General features: G+C 37.6%; 1 protein-coding gene across 1 annotated transcript; it reads right to left on the minus strand.

Annotated features, from left to right (window-relative positions):
- Positions 1 to 1,999: 1,999 nt before the first annotated feature.
- On the minus strand, positions 2,000 to 19,876 carry LOC132437297 (nephrocan-like). Its single transcript, XM_060030555.1, has 3 exons — positions 19,688 to 19,876; positions 12,550 to 13,451; positions 2,000 to 2,447 (listed from the first exon to the last, which is right to left on the minus strand). Exons 1-3 carry the CDS (start codon positions 19,874 to 19,876, stop codon positions 2,000 to 2,002), a joined length of 1,539 nt encoding a protein of 512 aa, XP_059886538.1.
- Between the last annotated feature and the right edge of the window lie 739 nt (positions 19,877 to 20,615).

The following is a 20,615-nucleotide window of genomic DNA, read 5'->3' on the forward strand; positions in this document are numbered from 1 at the left end:
TACTACAGCTGATAAGTCTTACCAATTAGAACAGCAACTGATTTGGATGGGGTTTTAGATTTATTTGCAAGTAGATCATTTTCACAAGTAGATTGATAGAGAGGGAAAAAAAAATTATTCTACAGTCCCACCTCTATCCCCAATCAGGCAATTCTCAAAAGCATGCAGTATGCTAACACATATATATGGAATTTAAGAAAAAAAAAAAAGAATGTCATGAAGAACCTAGGGGTAAGACAGGAATAAAGACACAGACCTACTAGAGAATGGACTTGAGGATATGGGGAGGGGGAAGGGTAAGCTGTGACCAAGCGAGAGAGTGGCATGGACATATATACGCTACCAAATGTAAAATAGATAGCTAGTGGGAAGCAGCCACATAGCACAGGGAGATCAGCTTGGTGCTTTGTGACCACTTAGAGGGGTGGGATAGGAAGGGTGGGAGGGAGGGAGACGCAAGAGGGAGGAGATATGGGGATATATGTATATGTATAACTGATTCACTTTGTTATAAAGCAGAAACTAACACACCATTGTAAAGCAATTATACTCCAATAAAGATGTAAAAAAGAAAAAAGAAAAGAAAGGCACTGCAGGGATTGTGGTCCTCTGAGAAAACTGAATGTAACCAAAGCACAGCCCTTTTCAGGAAGGCTATTTTAGGGACATCTGTGGTAATTACAGTGCCAGTTTACATTTCCCCTACTGGTTTCCCTTTGGTCTTGGTGAGACTGTCAAAGAGTAGCCTTGGCTACTGTCCCTTAGCCAAAGGCAAACATGTGACTCAAGCCGGATTTGCCTCTCCCTCTGGGGATGTGACTCTTCAGAACAGGGAAGCTAACACTGCTAATAGCGGGAACACTTCATTCTGCAGAGAACCCTGAAGAAGCTTAGGGACTCTTCATTACTTCTTCTGCCTGGGGCCCAGGAGCAGATCTGATCCCCGTCCTTTCCAGATTCTCCAGATTTTCCTTTGATTCTGTGAGCTATTCCCAACCTTTCCAATAAATTCTTGCTTGCTTAAGTTGGAGTCAGTTTTTATTACTTATAAACAAAAGCCTGTAGTGTAGGTCTATAGGTACCAGCTTCATACACAAAATCATCACTTTTTATTTGATAAAATGAACTACTCTATTTGCAGGAAGTTAGTTAGATAGAGATTTTATTGGGCATTACTATTTGTCTACGTTTCAGTATAAAATACAAACAAATTACTTTTAACATGGAAGGAATCTTACATCTTCTGACCATTCATTTCTACTTTCCTCCCCCCACCTCAACTTGTCTTAACTCTCACTTCATTCTTAAAAAGAAAGAGAAAAACTTATAAAAAGAATCTTGTATATCTAAATTTATTATATATTTCTGCTTAAGATATTGAACATTAAAAAAGTTTTTTTCTGGGCTTCCCTGGTGGCGCAGTGGTTGAGAGTCCGCCTGCCGATGCAGGGGACACGGGTTCGTGCCCCGGTCCGGGAAGATCCCACATGCCACGGAGCGGCTGGGCCCGTGAGCCATGGCCGCTGAGCCTGCGCGTCCGGAGCCTGTGATCCGCAACGGGAGAGGCCATAACAGTGAGAGGCCCACGTACCGCAAAAAAAACACAACAAAACAAAAAAAACACAACTTTTTTTCTGGAGCACAGAGGATTTTTAGGGCAATGAAACTACTCTGTGTGATATTATAGTGGTAAATACATGTCATTATATATTTGTCCAAACCCAGAGTATGTACAACACCAAGAGTAAACCCTAATGTACACTATGGACTTTAGGTGATTGTGACCTGTCAATAGAGATCCATCAGCTGTAACAAATGTTCCATTCTGGTGGGACATGTTGTAATGGGGCAGGCTATGTTTGTGTAGGGGTAGGAGGTATATAGGAAATCTCTGTACCTTCCCCTTAATTCTGCTATGAACCTAAAACTGCTCTAAAAATGAAGTCTATTTTAAAAAAAGAAACAAAACCTTTTTCTAAACTGTAAGCTAAGCTCATCCTTAATCTATCTCATAATCATAATAATCATCATCCACATTGATTCTGATGCTGGAGTGCTCTTCAGGCTTTGGTTTCTTTTTGGTCTCTTTGCTTTTCTCGGTCAGATGCAAGTGATGCTCACATTGCCTCATTATCTTTTTGGAAGACATCCAGCTCTCCCCTTGTCGTTCAGCTGGTGCCGCACATTGTCCTCCCCTCACATCTGTGCCCTTGGCCTTCAGGACCTCCCTGGCTCTCAGGAGACTGCAGGTGCAATTCCACGGATTTCCATCCAGATACAGATGCCTGAGGCGAGGCAACACCTCCAAGGCTTTGAGGTCTAAGGCAGAGATCTTGTTGTTCCTAAGGTTTAGAACCTGAAGCTGCTTCAGATCCTTGAGCTCCCTCTCAGCAATATCCTGGATGGCATTGCCTTTTAGGTCCAGCCTTGCTAAGGTTGCCGGGAGCCTGCAAAAGCATGGAAACAGGATGTGAAAGGAGGCTGTGACCATCATTCCATAACTGCCTAGGCAACTCAGATTGAGCAACACCCACCTTTTCTGTACCATTCTGTTCCCTCTGAAGCTAGAAAACAAGCTTTATTTTGTAAAGTTAATTAAAAGTGCAAACCTCAGTCTTATCTGTAGGTCTTTAACACTTTCTCATAGGTCTTATTTTCTAGCCCTCTGATTTTTCTGGTTCCTAGCCATAAACTCTTTAATTTTTCATTTCAAATTGGATCATGTAACAAATTGATAAGGAAAATAGTAAGTTTCCAACTTTTTAGTTGGCAGATGCCATGAATCAATAATTTATAGGAAAGGTAAAAATATTGAATAAAAATATGAAAAGGTTGTTCTTCATGAATATAAAAGATGCAATGTTAGAAATTAGAGCATCATTTTGAATTTAAATTTTAAAATTCATTTCTGATGAGGGTGTAGTGAGGTAAGAACTTAAACTCTGCTAGTGGGAGTATAAACTGGTACCATTTTGGAAACAATTTGGTAACATGTATCGAATTTAAATAACGTCATGCCTTTCAGCATAGGAGATAATAGGAGAAGTGAATAGAGATTTATTTAAAAATATGTCATACATTTGATCATATTTATAACAGCAAAAAAATGATAAAGGGCTAATGTCCACTAATATGGAAATTAAGAGATAATGGACTATTATGTGATTATAAAAATCGTATTTTCAAATAATTTTTAAAATACCAGTTCTATAAAAAAGCTCTTCTGACTATGGCTTAAAAATCCAGAAGCTGGGGCTTCCCTGGTGGCGCAGTGGTTGAGAGTCCGCCTGCCGATGCAGGGGACACGGATTCGTGCCCCTGTCTGGGAAGATCCCATGTGCCGCGGAGCGGCTGGGCCCGTGAGCCATGGCCACTGAGCCTGCACGTCCGGAGCCTGTGCTCCGCAACGGGAGAGGCCACAACAGTAAGAGGCCCGCATACCGCAAAAAAAAAAAAAAAAAATCCAGAAGCTATAAAAGATCAATAAATCAACTACATTAAAAATCACAGAAAAAGAAATTGTATATGGCAAAAGACATATGCAAAATCAAAAGAAAAATGATAAACTGGGGGAACTATCTGCACTTTATATCCCAGACAAAGAGCCAATCTCCCTAATATGTAAAGGACTCTTACAAGTTGAGAAGAAAAGGTTTTAAAATAAGTCTAAAAGTGGGCAAAAAGTATGAATGGAAATCCACATAAAAGCAAAGCCTTAAAAATGGGCAGAAGACCTAAACAGACATCTCTCCAAAGAAGATACACAGATTGCCAACAAACACAGGAAAGGATGCTCAGCATCACTAATCATTAGAGAAATGCAAATCAAAACTACAATGAGATGTCATCTCACACTGGTCAGAATGGCCATCATCAAAAAATCTAGAAACAATAAATGCTGGAGAGGGTGTGGAGAAAAGGGAACACTCTTGCACTGCTGGTGGGAATGTGAATTGGTACAGCCACTACGGAGAACAGTATGGAGGCTCCTTAAAAAACTGCAAATAGAACTACCACATGACCCAGCAATCCCACTACTGGGCATATACCCTGAGAAAACCATAATTCAAAAAGAGTCATGTACCAAAATGTTCATTGCAGCTCTATTTACAATAGCCCGGAGATGGAAACAATCTAAGTGTCCATCTTCGGATGAATGGATAAAGAAGATGTGGCACGTATATACAATGGAATATTACTCAGCCATAAAAAGAAATGAAGTTGAGCTATTTGTAATGAGGTGGATGGACCTAGAGTCTGTCATACAGAGTGAAGTAAGTCAGAAAGAGAAAGACAAATACTGTATGCTAACACATATATATGGAATCTAAGAAAAAAAATGTCATGAAGAACCTAGGGGTAAGACAGGAATAAAGACAGACCTACTAGAGAATGGACTTGAGGATATGGGAAGGGGGAAGGGTAAGCTGTGACAAAGCGAGAGAGAGGCATGGACATATATACACTACCAAACGTAAGGTAGATAGCTAGTGGGAAGCAGCCACATAGCACAGGGAGATCAGCTCGTGCTTTATGATCGCCTGGAGGGGTGGGAGGGAGGGAGACACAAGAGGGAAGAGATATGGGAACATATGTATATATATAACTGATTCATTTTGTTGTAAAGCAGAAAATAACACACCATTGTAAAGCAATTATACTCCAATAAAGATGTTAAAAAAATAAATAAATAAAATAAAAAATAAAAGGAACTTATATTCTCAGAAAAAAAAGAAAAGCCTTTAAGTCTTCAGCCATACTCAGAATAGAGAAATGAAGAATAAAAACACACAGAGATTCCATTTCTCACCTATCAGATTGGTAAAATGTCTTAATCCTTAGCAATACATTCTGTGGGCAAAGCCATGAAGAAGCAGACAATCTCATACATAGCTTGGTGGGAGCTGAAAATGGCATGGCTCCTGTGGAGAATTTAGCAAAGCCTAACAAAATAATGTGCATTTACCCTTCGACCCAGCAATTTCATTTCTAGGTAAAATCTCTGAAGATGTGATATTTTATATCCACAAACATATCCACATTTTACATCCACAAACATAAAACAGCACATGTGTATTTCTTATGGTATTATTTATAATAGCAAAAGACTGTAAACAACCCAGTACAACAGTAAAGAACTACTATGCAGCCTTGAAAAAGAAAGAGACTGGTCTCTATGAATTACCCATAAAATGATTTCTAGAAAGTATTGTTAAAGGGAAGAAAAACAAGAAGTGGAATAGTGTATGTAGTATCTTAGTTTTTATGTAAGAGGGAAATAAGAATACATGTACACATTTTGCTTGTTTTTGAAAAAAAAGAAAAAAGATAAACGAGAAGTGAATTAAAATAGTTACTTATAGGGAGTGTTTGGTTCCATATGGTTTTAACTTCTGAATCATGTTAACGTTTTACGTAAAACAAATAAAAACAAAACCAAGCCCTAAAATTGAACACAAGCCAAAACAAACAAATCTAATTAACTAATCAAATGTTTATGTTGGTAATGTAACCATATAAAATAAAAAAGTACTCTGAATAGCTAAGCCTTAGACTCTAAAGACAAAAGGATCTGCAAAGAAATTTCTTGCAGTATATTTATTGTTAATATTACTCTTAGTAATACAATTCGAAACTTTTTAATGAATACTGTAAGGTAAAGAAAATAAGTAAATATATTAATCTTATTAGGAACCAAGATTTTCATTGTAAGAGAAAAAGATACAAATATAAAATAAGAGAAGAAAAAACTCTCTCTAATGTTAATATGAAGTGGAAATACCAATGTGAATTTATGATTTTAAAAAATATATATCTTCTACCTCTGTATACTGAAAGGACCTAAAAGCAATATTATACACTAGTAGCAATGTGATCCCAATAGCATAAGCTCACTGAACACACAGATCTTTGTTCCAGAATTCCAGTCGCTACTTAAAAGAAGCAAGGCTTCAATAAACAACAAGGTCCTACTGTTTAGCACAGGGAAGTATAATCAATATCCTGTGATAAACTATAATGGAAAAAATATGGAAAGGAATATATATATGTATAACTGAATCACTTTGCAGGACAGCAGAAATTAACACAACATTGTAAATCAACTATACTTTGATAAAATTAAAAAAAAAAAAGAAGCAAGACTTCTTGGAAAAATGGCTAATTCCACGTCTGGGGCAAGGTAAGCTGGAATGTCTGAACTGGAATGCAATGAAGTGTTCAAAGATTAGTGGAACACCTATCATGATGGTTGCTATCAAAAATCCAGAAAATAACAAGTGTTAACAAGAATGTGGAGAAATTGGAAACTTTGTGCCCTGTTGATGGGAGTGTAAAATGGTACAGTCAATATGGAACACAGTATGGGTGGTTCCCCCCAAAATTAAAACTATACTTGCATATGATCCAGCAATTGCACTTCTGCATATATACTCAAAAGAATTGAAAGCAAGGTCTCAAAGAGATATTTATACACCCATGTTATACTCCCATATTGAATTCACAGTAGTTAAAATGTGGAAGCAATCCAAGTGTCCACTGATGGATGAATGAATAAGCAAAATACAAAATACAAGTACATGCAATGGAATATTATTCAGCCTTGAAAGGAAGGAAATTCTGACGCATGCTACAACGTGAATAAGGATATTATGTTAAGTGAAAAAAGCCTGTCACAAAAAGATAACTACTGTATGATTCCACTTACATAAGATATCTAGAGTAGTCAGATTCATAGAAACAGGAAGTAGAATGGTGGTTGTCAGGGGGTGAGGGGAGGAGGGAAATGAGGAGTTGTTTAATGGGTGCAGAGTTTTGGTTTCGCAAGATGAAAAAGTTCTGGAGACTGGCTGCACAACAATGTGAAGATACTTAACAATATTGAATTGTACACGTAAAAATTAATAATTGTACACATAAATTTTATGTTATGTGTATTTTACCACAAGTTTATAAAAAGAGAGGTAATGGAATCATGTCTCACGAATATAGGAACCAGCTTGGAGGGGCTCCCACTAGTGAAATTTGGGGAAATTTGAGCACCAAAAGAGACTAGCAACTATAAATGATCATAACACACTGAATGAATTAAGATCCCTGGGTCCATAGTGATACTTGGAAAAAATAGAAAAGGGAAACTGGAGAGAAAAACCACACTATAATGTTAAATGGAAAAAATAGAAAAAAAATTGACTGATCTCAAATACATAAAAACAAATTATCGCTAGGCATAGGTTCTGGTTGAACAGTTATGGGTGACTTTTTTATTTTTCAGCACGCTAAATTTTCAACTTGAACAGGTATTTCTTTATAATCAGGAAAAAAAAAATTTAACCATGGATACCAATTTGAAAAATGTCATGCTAACGCCTGTTGATAAAAAATAAATAATAATCACAATTGTGAACTGAAAATCTTTCTGCTAGTCAACAACTTTATATTAAGTGCTATTCTCTTTGTGAAGTACAAGAAGTGAGAAAGCTTTTTAGGAAAAAAGTCCCTTGAAATACCATCTGAATGCTATCTTCATACAGTGTGAACATATTAGATGTACATTTCATTCTTTTTAGTATTTAGTGAATTTTTTTGTGGTGGTCCCTGTCATATGATTGTTATGTCAAAGAGAAAAAAGCAAATGAATTTAAACATATTTTATGACAATATTACCTTTTGTTTGTTATAGTATTATTCTCATATGAATTTCATTCTGAAACGTTAATCTCTTAGGTTATTGGCACTTAGCCTAAATTTTGCCCTTGTTTTTTTCTTTGATACTTACATTTTATATTTATATATATTTACGTTCATGTTTTTTTTTTGTTTGTTTTTTTTTGTGGTACGCGGGCCTCTCACTGTTGTGGCCTCTCCCGTTGCGGACGCGCAGGCTCAGTGGCCATGGCTCACAGGCCCAGCCACTCTGTGGCATGCGGGATCCTCCCGGACCGGGGCACGAACTCGCGTCCCCTGCATCGGCAGGTGGACTCTCAACCACTGCGCCACCAGGGAAGCCCTACGTTCATGTATTTTATATTTGTATTCCTCTCCTAAACCGTATAATACATATACATACATAAGTACTTGTGCTTTTGAGTATTTTAAAGTCTTATTTGTTTAACGTGCTTTCTTTTTCATTGGAATTAAATTTACCTAACAAAGCAGATTAATTTACCAGGGAAAATCACTTCACACATTTTAACAGTTTGATAAAAGCTTCTGCAAAGACATTTCTCTCAGTCGGTTTACTGTGAGTACCACTAACAATTTTCAAATTGGTATCCACAGTTTAAATTGAATTTGAAGTTAATCCCTAAGACAATGTAATTTTGTGCACACACCAGCTTATACAAGGTACATCTCTAAAAGTTATACAGGAAATCTCTTGTGCATAGCTTTTTTTTTTTTTTCAAGGAAAAATGGCCTGTTAATAGGTGGTGAGGCAGTAAGCGAGACTCTGTAACTATTGAGAGTACAGGGAGCACAGGGAGCACAGCTGAGGAAAGATACGGCAGAGTAAACCAGAGAGTCAAGTCTACTTATTAAGATTCGAGTTCTAACTTTGGCTATTCTATTCACCAGCATGTGACTTTAGGTAAGTTATTTAGCTCTTTAAAGCTTCTGATTTTCCACTATATAGATGAAAGTGCTCAGTACACAGAAGTTACATAAAAATGTTAGTAACGAAAATGAGCAAGCCAAGCTTTCTTTTAAACAAATACAGTTATTCAGTTCTGGGCTGGGCAGCCAAAAACTGTACCTGGTCTTAGGAGTACCTTTTATTTTCTTTCATGTTTCTATGGATAACCAAAATGGCACTGTAAGAGAAGTCACTAATTTCCTCCTTCTGTGACCTTTGGGTAGTCATTTATTGCTTTGATATAATTTATCTTTATAAGTCTGATTTATACAAAAAGGTAGCCCTGATTTTAAGACAAACATATGCCTAGAAATGCTATTTCTTCTTTCGGCAGTGTCGCTTTTCAGAGTAAAAAAGGGGCGCACCCCCGTTATGTCTGTATGTGGCACTTGAGTAAGAGAAAATGCTGACTGGCTTCATCAGGTTGTAGAAAGCTATCCTGGATTTGAATTATCCAGATTGTGAATAAAGAAGGGGTGACGTAACTTACATTTGCTCCCCGAGCTGCAGCTTGGTGAAATGAGAAGCAGCAAGAAGCAAGACCCAGGTCTTGGGTAGACTAAATTCTAAGTAGTGGAGTGTATTGTTGATAGCAGAGTAAACCTCAGAGGGCGAGGGTGCAGTGCCTAAAATTCCCAGGCCCTGGGGTTAGACTATTGTATTTAACCCTGACTCCAAAATTTATTGACCATATGACTTCCAGCAAGTTTCTTGATACCTCTTAACCTTAATCTCTAATCTGTAAAATAATAGGTAAAACAGTGTACCTACCTTCACAGGATTGTTGTAAGGGAGTAACGGAATAACATGTATATTCATTCCCTGCTGAGCTTAGTAAGCACTTAGTAAATGTTAGGTATTGTTTCTATCTCGGTTAGCATATTTAGGCAAATGGGGTAGATATTTTAATTCATGTGTGCCTAAAACCATATACCATTATTTTCCTGATGAAATGTAGATTGCAGCATGGTAGACAGAGGAAGGGATTTGTGGAAACAGTTTGTGATAGGATACACAACGGGCGACTAACAGGTTAGGTTAGGTTAGGTTAGGTTAGCAACTAGCACAGATAGGTTGCCTGTGTTTACAGTTTATTTATAGAACACTGAATTTCAAAGTGTAGTTTTGTGTATGAATAAGAAGCATTCAAATAAAAAGAAAGAGTGTAATGTTTAAAGCTCATAAATAAAAGTCTCAAAATTCAAATATAAGGAATAGATTGTATTGTGTTTTAATTCTTTATGGGAGGAAAACCACGGGAAAATTTTTTGGGGTCCTTCCCACTTTCCAATTTAAAGAAAAGTTGGGGAATGGTGGTTTGGGAAGCGGTGGTCCTGATGGGGAATTTAAAAATCACTCTCTAGGGCTTCCCTGGCGGCGCAGTGGTTGAGAGTCCGCCTGCCGATGCAGGGAACACGGGTTCGTGCCCCGGTCTGGGAAGATCCCACATGCCGGGGAGTGGCTAGGCCCGTGAGCCATGGCCGCTGAGCCTGCGCGTCTGGAGCCTGTGCTCTGCAACGGGAGAGGCCACAACAGTGAGAGGCCCGTGTACCGGAAAAAAAAAAAAAAAAAAAAAAAATCACTCTCTACAGGAGCATTGCTCTCATAACAGGCCAGGTTCTTTGACAAAGCAGACAGTTGTGTTGTTTCATTTAAGCCTCATAGGAAAAGCCCCCTGGTATCTTCTTTCTTGCCCCATTGTCCTTTCCCAGTAGTTCTCAAACCTGGCTACACATTAAATTCATCTGGGGAGTTTTTAAAAAATACCGATGCCTGGGCCACAACCCTTGGGTGTCTGATTTAATTGGTTTGAAATGAGGTCTAGGCATGAGTAGGCTTTATAAAAGTTCTCCAGATAATTCCATCGTAAAGTCAGACTTGAAAATTAGGGTTAGCTCAGGCTTGCAATTCCATTATACACTCTGTTGGGTAGAAACTTTGTGCTTTCTGTAGTCACTTATTAAAACACAAATACCCTGGCAGGAGTAAATAATTAAGCTATTTTTCACTCATTAAACTTAGCAGGATTACTTCACCAAATGCTTTCTAAAGGTCACCCGAATAGAAAAGCCCACCGAGTTCACAGTTTTGCCCATGGCTGTCATAGCCTGCTGAGAATCCTTACGTGATACAGTCACTCCCTAACCTGTTTGATGAGTTTTTATTTTATACACGATTTTTTGTTTGGAGGAGGAGCATGCAGTAATAGAAAATAAGGCTTGAACATAGTAGAGAAATTATTTAAATAACTACAAGAATTAGAGTCCTGAAATACTGCCCGCATGTTCTTGTCTTCAGGGCTGTTCTGTCTAGAACACTTTTTCCCCCAGACAGCTTCACAACTAAATCCCTCACCTCCTTCCAGTCTTTGCTCAGAGCTTACCTTTTCAGAAGGGTTACCATGCTTACCTCATTGAAAATTGCAACCATCCACCCTCGTTCACTGTAGTCCTGAACCTGGTAATCCTGCCTGCCCCTTTTTGTTGTTAATTATAACACCTAACACTATCTCAATATTATATACTTTACTTACATATTATGTTGTCACTCTTTCCCTGCTAGAATTTAAGCTGTACAGAACAAGAAGTTTTACCTCTTTTATTACACTGATGTATCCCAAGTGCCTGGTAAAGTACCTGGCACATGGTGAATGCTCAAAACATACTTGTTGAATTAAATTAATTGTATGCACATGCTTAGGCATTAAGAGAAATTGATTACTTTCAAATTATCCTCAATACATAATTTAAAATACTGATTTCAGTTCAAAAAATCACCTTTCGATGTTTTGCATTGGGACAGTGCAAAAAAAATGAGTATCTGTCCATATCAGATAATTTTTTCCTTTCTCATTGATAAGAAAAATTATCATAATGAACACTGATAATAAGTAAATCAAGTGCCACAGGATTCTACAGAAGCCAGAAGCTGGTACATTAATTATGAGAAATTTGATAACAATAATAGGGCAGGAAGCATTTTTTTCTATAGTGCTGAAAGGAAAAAGAATCCACTAATAGACACATTTAATAAACAACATAATATCTTTTTTAGGAGAATAATAGTATTTATTCTACTGTTTTTTAATTCTACTTTAAAATGTGGAACATGTGATAAAGTTTAAATAAATAGGATCAATTAATGTACAGGTACAGTGGGTTGGGTATAGAAGGAGGGATATTTGGAAGAGAAATTAACTGTCAGAGTATGAGGGTGTGTGTGTGTTTGTGTGAGAGAGAAAGAGAACAGAAGAAACAACCAAAAACAGAAAGTAAGATGGACACAAATTGTCTCACACACTCACAGACAGACACCCAGAGAAATAAGCAGCATCCCTTAAGCCCTTTAAAAATCACAGCACTGAGAAGAACATGAGGCTCCCAATACATAATTCAAAATAAATACAATGTTAGATTACAGAGTTTTGATTTTTTTCACCACAAATACTACTTCAATGCTTTTTAAAAATATAAATGTATTAGTACATTCCCCCCAACCCCGCCCCACCTCATTTTTTCCTGGTGTCCTGCTTTGCTAGTGGTTAAGCACATGCCTAGTCAGCCTGTTGCTAGATCCAGGCCATATACTTAGAAACCAGAACACAGTTTTACAAGTAACATCCCCCTATGATGTTTGTTACCATACGTCCCCAGAGTGACATTGCATATTTTCAAATACAGATGTCCCCTGTTGGTGTCTTGTCCTACAGGCAAGATAAGTTAAGTTAGTGCAGGGGTCAGCTTGAGGGTTGGAGATTCCAAACCCCTGTTTAAATTCCACCCCTGAACCCTTGGATAGCCTTGATCAGATACTTTATGTATGCTTGGATGACTTTTCTTGCTTGTATAATGTACTTAGTTGTCCCAGTTTTTGGAAAACTTTTTTAGTAGTTACTGTAAATGATAACGCTCACTTACCGTAGAGGTATAGACAAGAGCAGGTTCTGCTCCAGGGCCAGGTTGGAGAGCTGGGAACACCTTTGCAGGGCTCCAGCTTCAAACAAGCTGACAATGTTGTTGTCCAGAAACAAATGTTTCAAATCTCGGAGGTCCTGGAAGTCTTGTGCTGTAACTTTCTGAATCAGATTGTTGCTGATATCAAGCTTTTGTAGCCTTGCTGGTAGTCTGAGGGGCAACGTTTGAAGCTGGTTTTGGGACAGCTCAAGGGTAGTTAAATTGGCAAGGAGCTGTGCCCCATCTATGGAAGAGAGTGAGTTTTCTGACAGGTAAAGATGGGAAAGATTCTCCAAATGTTTCATATCTTGAAACCTTACCACTTTGAGCCGGTTTCTCTCCATTTTTAATGAGAGCAAGGATTTGGGCAGGTTAATAGGAATTTTAGTCAGAAAGTTACTACTGAAACTGAGAAACTGCAAAGACTGAAGAGAAGTGAAGAAGCTAGCTGGTATGAGATGTAGCTTATTATTCTCCATGCTCAGATGTTTCAGATGGGGAAGTGCCAGTGGTCCATTCACAGACTCGATATTGTTGCTGTCCAACACCAAGCTTTGCAAACTGACAAGAGAAGAGAGCATGCTGGGAGGGAGAGAAGAGATCAGATTGTTTTTCAGTTCAAGGATTTTTAATTTCTTCAGTCCTTCAAAATCAGATCCGTGAAGGACATATATTGAATTATCATTTAGTTTTAACACTTCAAGACTGGCTGGGAGAGCACTGGGGACCTGTCTTAACTTATTTTTCCAGAGTTCCAAGGTCTTCAAAGTACTCAGAGTCTTGAAAGTGTCATTTTCTACCGACTCTGTTCCACTGGCCAGCAGAATAAAATCTTCTAGAGCTGACATTTGGGTGAAGTTAGACAGCTGCAAAAAATTCAGGGATGGGGAATGGGGGAGAAAAGCAGTAAATTAGGATTATTGTAAGAAAAAAAAAGCCATATACATTACCATTCAATACTAATGATACTTCAGATTTCCCTTCAGGATCTATTTAAATATCTCTTGGAAAAGGATAGAAACTCAGGTTCTGAACATTTTTATTCATTTGTTAACAGTATAACATGTCTAAAATATTTTAAGCACTTTCACACACTATTGGTAGACATAAAGTTGGCCAACTTTTGCTGCGTATTCTTTGACCCAGCAAATTTACTTCTAGGTAGAAGTACTTAAAAATTGCACAATGATTTATGCAATAGGCTGTTCTTGGTTGCATCATCTTGTAATAGCCAAAAAAGAAACAATCTGGAAATATTTCACCAAACTATAGAGTTTCTAACTCTAGGGGATAAAATTATAAGGAATTTTCATTATCTATCTACATTTTGCAATGTTTAGTTTTTTTAAATTATAAATTACCTTTTTAACAATTTAAGCATTAAAAGTAAAAAAATTTTAATGTCCTAGATACTGCTATCAATAGAATGGGCCTATCAGAAAAACATTTTCAACTGTATAATAGTTTGGAAAACTAGCCTCGTTGTTCCTACCAGCCAATTTACGCTTCACTGATGAAAAAGGTTCATGAAGAAACAAACAGGATACATGTGTCTCCATCTCTGTAGAGCAAGGAGTCCATTCATGCATATATCCCAGACCTAATGCTATTCCTCTCCTAGATTTTAGAAATTGCCAAATCTGCTGTACTTTCTCCATGGTTTGCAAGTTCAAGCATCCCTATCTCTCCACATATCCTCCAAACTCCTCCTAGGTGGACATCCACCTCTTTTCTAGGATGATGTAATTTGGTATTTGGTTCTCAGAGTAAAATCATGTTTAGGCAAAAAGAGGAATTGTTCCAGATTTTCCTGAGCTTGATAAATCTTCACAAAACTTTCAACCTGCTTTAGAATTCAATTAAGTTGGAATTTTCAGTGCACACTTTTATGTCTTACTATCTACAGTTTCTAAATGTTGGATTTAATTGTGAAGTTGAGCTCTTTTGTAACATCAATACATGATTAATACCTTAAAAGTGGGTTAATTTTGCATCACATATTTGTTACAGGTATTTATATTCTGGGAAGACACGTGATGTGAATTATGGTATATTTTAAAGTATCTCCTAATATGATATTCTAGCTGAAGAATCCCATGTTAAAAACTCCATAAACAGATATTTTTAATTATAATAGTTTTGATAGCTGCCTTGGCTTATATATTGCTACTAACATTTGATATTTTCTTAATGATTAATCAGATGTATTAATTAGTCTTAATCCCAAGATCAATAGCTTTTTTTTTTTGCATTTGTTGAGCATCTACAAGTTCCAAGTACTTTTTTATGTGTTATCATTAATTCTCCTAATAACCCTGAAAGTTTGGTATCGTCAAACTTGAAAGTTTGTTATCGTCAGACTTGAAAGAGTTGAGAATTTCAACAAAGTCCATTGGACTCCAAAGCCCTTTCTTCCTCAACTCATCATTTTCTAATACATTTTCCATTGCCTGTGGTCTATAATTAATGTTTTTCAAAAAAGACTCAAGATCTGGACACAGATCATAGAGTTTTAGAAAAGCAGAAATTTTAGAGATTATCTAGTCCAAAACTTCCATACAAGGAATGATGCCAAAAAAAAATTAAATGACCTGTCCAAGATTCAGTGTTGTTTAATCTGTTCTTCATTCTGAAGTACCTTTTTCTAGGCTTTCTTTCATGTAAAGTCATGATTGACTCTACACATAGCTTTTCACCTTTGGGTCTGTTGATCTCCCACAAAAAAGACCTTGGTGTTGCAAATGCTTCTACTTATATCTGAGTGACCACAGACCCTAAAAGATTGCTGACTATGTAGCAAGTCTCGGAGATGACATGGATCTGAATGGGCAACTTCTATGGGGACTAGACAAAGAGTGGTGTCAGAGCTTCAATTTGTCTTCATTTCTATTTGTAAAGTATATAGACTAGCTAATAGTAAATATAGGTCATTTTCTTAACTGAATCCAGTGAATAGTCGTTTCCTATTATTAAGCATAGAGAACCTTTGCTCTTTATCAGGTCAGTGCAGATTACTTTTGATTATTATTAGTTAAAATGGCCACCATTTTCTAAGTATTTACTATGTTTATCTTTACAAAGATCTATGTGTAAGCATGATTATTCCCTTTTCAATGAGGTAAACTCAAGAAGGCAAAACGAAATGTCCAAGTATGTCTTGCTAGTAAGTGGAAAAGTTCGGCTTCCAACCCAGGTTTACCTTACCCCAACACATATATTTTTAACCTTAGTGTTTATAACATGCATTTAGCTGAAGAGTATAGAGTTCTGGTGCCACAAACAGTGAGGAAGACCCCCAATGATTTTCAACTTATCAGTTGAGTTTGCAGAGCTGACAAAGGGAAAAAAATTCTGCCAGACCTGTTTTTCCATTTCCATGGCCTAAGCAGGGTTGTGCTCAAGAGATGTGGAAAGAGATGCTTTTGCCCTGCAGCTAACCTTGGGGCTGCTGGCAGTTTTTCAACATTGCTTAAAAAGCAAGGCAAGTATGGCTTGGTGTTAACAATTAGGCTTAGGAAGCTTAGCTAAGTAAAATTCCTGACATCACAGTTGTACAGTTTAGTGAGCCTAATACTTATGTAGATAAAAGTTACTATATAATAAGAAAAGTTTAAAAAGAAAAAAAAAGCAAACCAAGTAAAATGAAATAGAGGGGCAACTTCTGCTGGTTTCCCCATGAAAAGGCTTTGTTTCAGGTTTTAATGCTGGGCAGGCCCTACTTCAAGCATTAGAAGGTTACCTGCCTTTCTTAGTCACCTTATAGGTCCAGTGCACACAGGAAACTCACACACCCTCACACTGACTGCCTCAGACATGTGTGAACCAAGCCAGCAAGGAGTTTGTAAATTATGTTGGAATTTTTTTTCTGATGATCAAAGCAACACTTGTTCTCTGTAAACAATTTAAAAATCTGAAAAGTATGGAGAGAATATAAAAAGAATCTATAATTCCCCCCCACACTTGTTGATAAACCATATATTTCTTAGCCAAGAGGAATGTGAAGTAGCTTCTTCTCTCCACAAAAGATGTAAAGTGCAATTATTTTAATTGACTGCCACCATAAAGACATTTCTATTTGTCCTCTAAACGTTAGAGCTAAAACTATAAAACTCTTAGAAGAAAATATAGGCATACATTTTCATGACCTTGGATTTGGTAAAAGCTATCTTGGATATGACACCAGGTGTAATCCTCTCCAGCAGCACCCAGCTGTCCAGATATAGGAGAAACAAAGGAAAATGATCACCCTAATGTAAGACTGAGGCTTTGCTGAATAGGTGCTGAGATAATTAATTGTGGGATGCAAAGAGGGAAGGGTTAGGGAAAGAAGATAGATAAGAAATGAACTGATTATCTGAGAGAAAGTGGGTAGATCTAGGACTAGAAGTCTCCATGAAGTGGAAAGATAAGTGTAGAGTATGGCAGCTGAAGGGAAAGGACATGATGACCAGAGAGTGGGTAGGGGAATTCAAGATTTTTGAGTGCAGAAGTTTCAGATACAATGAGGATTATGATATAAGCAAGAGAGTAGACGGCTGTGGTGAAGTGGAAATGTAGATAGATACTTTTTTATGAGTTCAAGGAGTGGGACTAGGATATTGGACACTGAAGGCACACCAAAAGATGCAGGACTTAGGATGGAGAGGAGGAGTAGGAGCCAGTATGGAAGGGACCAGGGGCACAGTATAAGACACACAGAGGAACAGAGTGTTACAGTGTGATGGCATGCACCTCAAAGAAGTAGGGATTTTTACAGATAAATGGATAAATAAAGTACCTCTTGAAGGCAGGAACTATGAATTTTTACTTATTTTTCCAGCTGTGCTGCATGGCTTGCAGGATCTTAATTCCCTCACCAGGGATTGAACCTGGGCCATGGCAGTGAAAGCCCAGAATCCTAACCACTAGGCCACCAGGGAACTCCTAGAACTGAATTTTTCATCTTTTATCCCCAGTTTCAAACACAGCATTCACAGACCCAAAGACAGTTGAATTATATGAACAAGTAACTGAAACATTTAAAATTGTGGTGTATATACACATATACGTGTGTGTGTGTGTGTGTATATATATATATGTTGTGCATATATGTGATGTATGTGTATATATATGCACATATATGTGTGTGTATATATATATAATTTCTATTGCTATTAATCTGAAGATCCATTTTAAGACTTTTTACTTTAAATATAGGCACCCAATCTGTAGTTCAAACCAAATAAACAGAATATACGTTGCATTCACCAAATGCAAGTAAACTATGGTCATTTAAAGCCTAAGGATTTTTAAAAGAGAAAAGAGAAGGATTATTGGTCAGAGCTTTCTACTTCCTTCACAAAACAATCCTCTCTTTTGCCAACCTTTCTGCTGTGAACTGTGCTTCCTAGAGATAATTAACTGGGTTAAAGTCAGGGAAGTGGCAGTATTGCTGTTCAGTGAACTTAAACCAATGACGAATGAACTCATCCAATAAGTGAATTTGACGAGAGGCAGAATTTCATCTTATTGGCTGCAAAGCAGCAGTGTGGGATCATTACCAGGCTTAGTTGACACTCCCGCTCTCGGTATCTCAAGTCCTCAGGACAAATATTTAAGCATCTTGCCCTTTAACCAGGTGTCTTGATTGAATGCTGAGACCTGACAGAGTCAGACCTGCTCTCTGGCATTAGGCACTACTGGATTAGAAGAGGAAAGTAAACAGATGATGACCAGGCAATTGTGCTTATTGAGCCTCGAAATAAATACTATGCACATATTTTAAACTCCCTGTGTTTATGTGCACCTACATTAAAATTTCTTAACCAAATAAAAAGGGAGGGGGAAGTGTCTCTGTTTGAAGGAAAAATACATTCACCTGCTGACTCTCTGCACCTGGATCACAGACAGGCATTTCCTTATCTTAAGATTTGGATCAATGAGGGAGAAGCAGTGACCAGTAAAGGCAAACTCAGAGTCATAGAATTTTCCATCTAGAAAGTTCCTGGGATCCCCAATCTAATCCAGCCTTCTCACGTCATAAAGGTAACAAATGAGGTCTGCAGATTTTTTTAACTGCTTGTCTAAGGTAGTTCTATCTCTAGTTAATGAGAAAACTAGAATGAGAACTCTAGTCTCTTGATGCCTTTCAAAATACCAAAGGTCAAAAACAAAAGTTTCGGGCTTCCCTAGTGGCGCAGTGGTTAAGAATCCGCCTGTCAATGCAGGGGATACGGGTTTGAACCCTGGTCCTGGAGGATCCCACATGCCATGGAGCAACTAAGCTCGTGTGCCACAACTACTGAATCCCGCATGCCTAGAGCCTGTGCTAGGCAACAAAAGAAGCCACCGCAATGAGAAGCCCACGCACCGCAACAAAGAGCGACCCCGCCTCGCTGCAACTAGAGAAAGCCTGCGCGCAGCAACGAAGACCCAACGCAGCCAAAAATAAATAAGTAAAATATTTTAAAAAGTTTCTTTGTGTTATACAAGTCAGACAAATCTATAGCACTCTTTTCAGTGCCCTCTGAATAGGTAAGCATGAAAAGAGACATCATAATTAAAAGCACGTAGAATGAGAATTGCAGTAATGTGGCAAAACAAAAACACGTATTTCTTCTGTATATGTTTCCACAAAGACACTGATGCCTGGCTGGTTTGTAGAGCTTGTATGAATAATTCTCATATGCTGCATTCACCTTGATAGTCTTATAATGTTCTAAGTATCATCTGCCTTCTATGGCACATACAAAACTACTTTTCCCCTAAAAGGACTTCTTTTTAACATGGGGAGACAAAGGGGCCATATGATCTCAAACTCTTTTTGTTAAGAAAGAGTCATTTCTTTACTTTTACTCTGCAACAACATAATTAGAATTTTCAAAAATAAAAAATTAATTATAGACTCCGATTTTGGGGGGGCTACTTTCCTAAAAAGAAATATCCAGAGGCATATACCCATCTCAGTATACAGAGCAAACAGGTAGCTAGTGCAACTACCCGACTTCATAACCATCACTTTACTTTTTGATTATTTAAATCAAGTTTAACAAACCCACACTTGCCCCTCACCCTATCTCACAAAATAAAATTGCAGTAACTTGAGTGTAGAATGAGTAATTACCTGAAGGTGCTGAATTTTGCTATGACTGACGTAGAGCTTCTTGGTGGTGGAAGGAATACCTGACGGCACCTCCGTTAGCCTGTAGCATTGCACCGACTGCTCTGAATCACAGCTGCATCTTCCAGGACAGTTAGGATCGAAACCATAGCTAAGAGAGAGCAAAACAAAGAAAGCATAAAGCAGACACATCTTCCAAAACAGGGCCTTTCAGGTCGCAGGCGAGTGTTTAGGTGATGTCTCACTCTTTATAACGTGAAATCTGATTATAGAATCTTATGAATGTGTACTCTGTCAATGTAAGAAGACAGGAAAGAAAAAATTCTCAATTTGCCTGGGTTAAAATGTTAGCGACCATTACAAAGAGGAAGGCGCTTAAACATTGATAAGCTGCCTTAATATTTGTAGGTGAGCAAAACCCTATGTTATTTATGGCTTGGAAGGCTAATCTGCAAACACCTCTATTATCTGTAGTTTCCTTGTTTTGTTAAATGTGACACTAGGGAATTAGTGGGAAAAGACAAAGTGCTGTTTTATAGTGGGCTATAAAACCTTTGAATTTTCTGTGACCCTATATTAAAACCATTTTTGTGGAACTGCAATGGGCAGGTGTTTTCTTCTCACATTAACTAGTATGGGAAAATAGGCAGGTTTTCTATTTATTATTGTTGTTTCAATAACATTTTATTGCTAGTGAAACAATGGGAGTACAATGGAGAGATATTTAGAGCCACAGATAACTTGTTCAATTCACCTGTCACTTGATCACTCAAATATCATATATAGAAAATATTTTGTCATTCAAAAATATTGTTGACTCAAATGAGAATAAAACTTAAAACTAGGTCTATTATCTTTATTTATTTGTAATAATGGAAGAAAAGGATTCTAGTTTCTTCAGAGGAACTTAGCTGTGAGTTCCTACCAGCGA

The sequence above is a fragment of the Delphinus delphis genome, chromosome 14 (genome assembly GCF_949987515.2).
Source record: "Delphinus delphis chromosome 14, mDelDel1.2, whole genome shotgun sequence".
In the NCBI taxonomy this organism is placed as follows: Eukaryota; Metazoa; Chordata; class Mammalia; order Artiodactyla; family Delphinidae; genus Delphinus; species Delphinus delphis.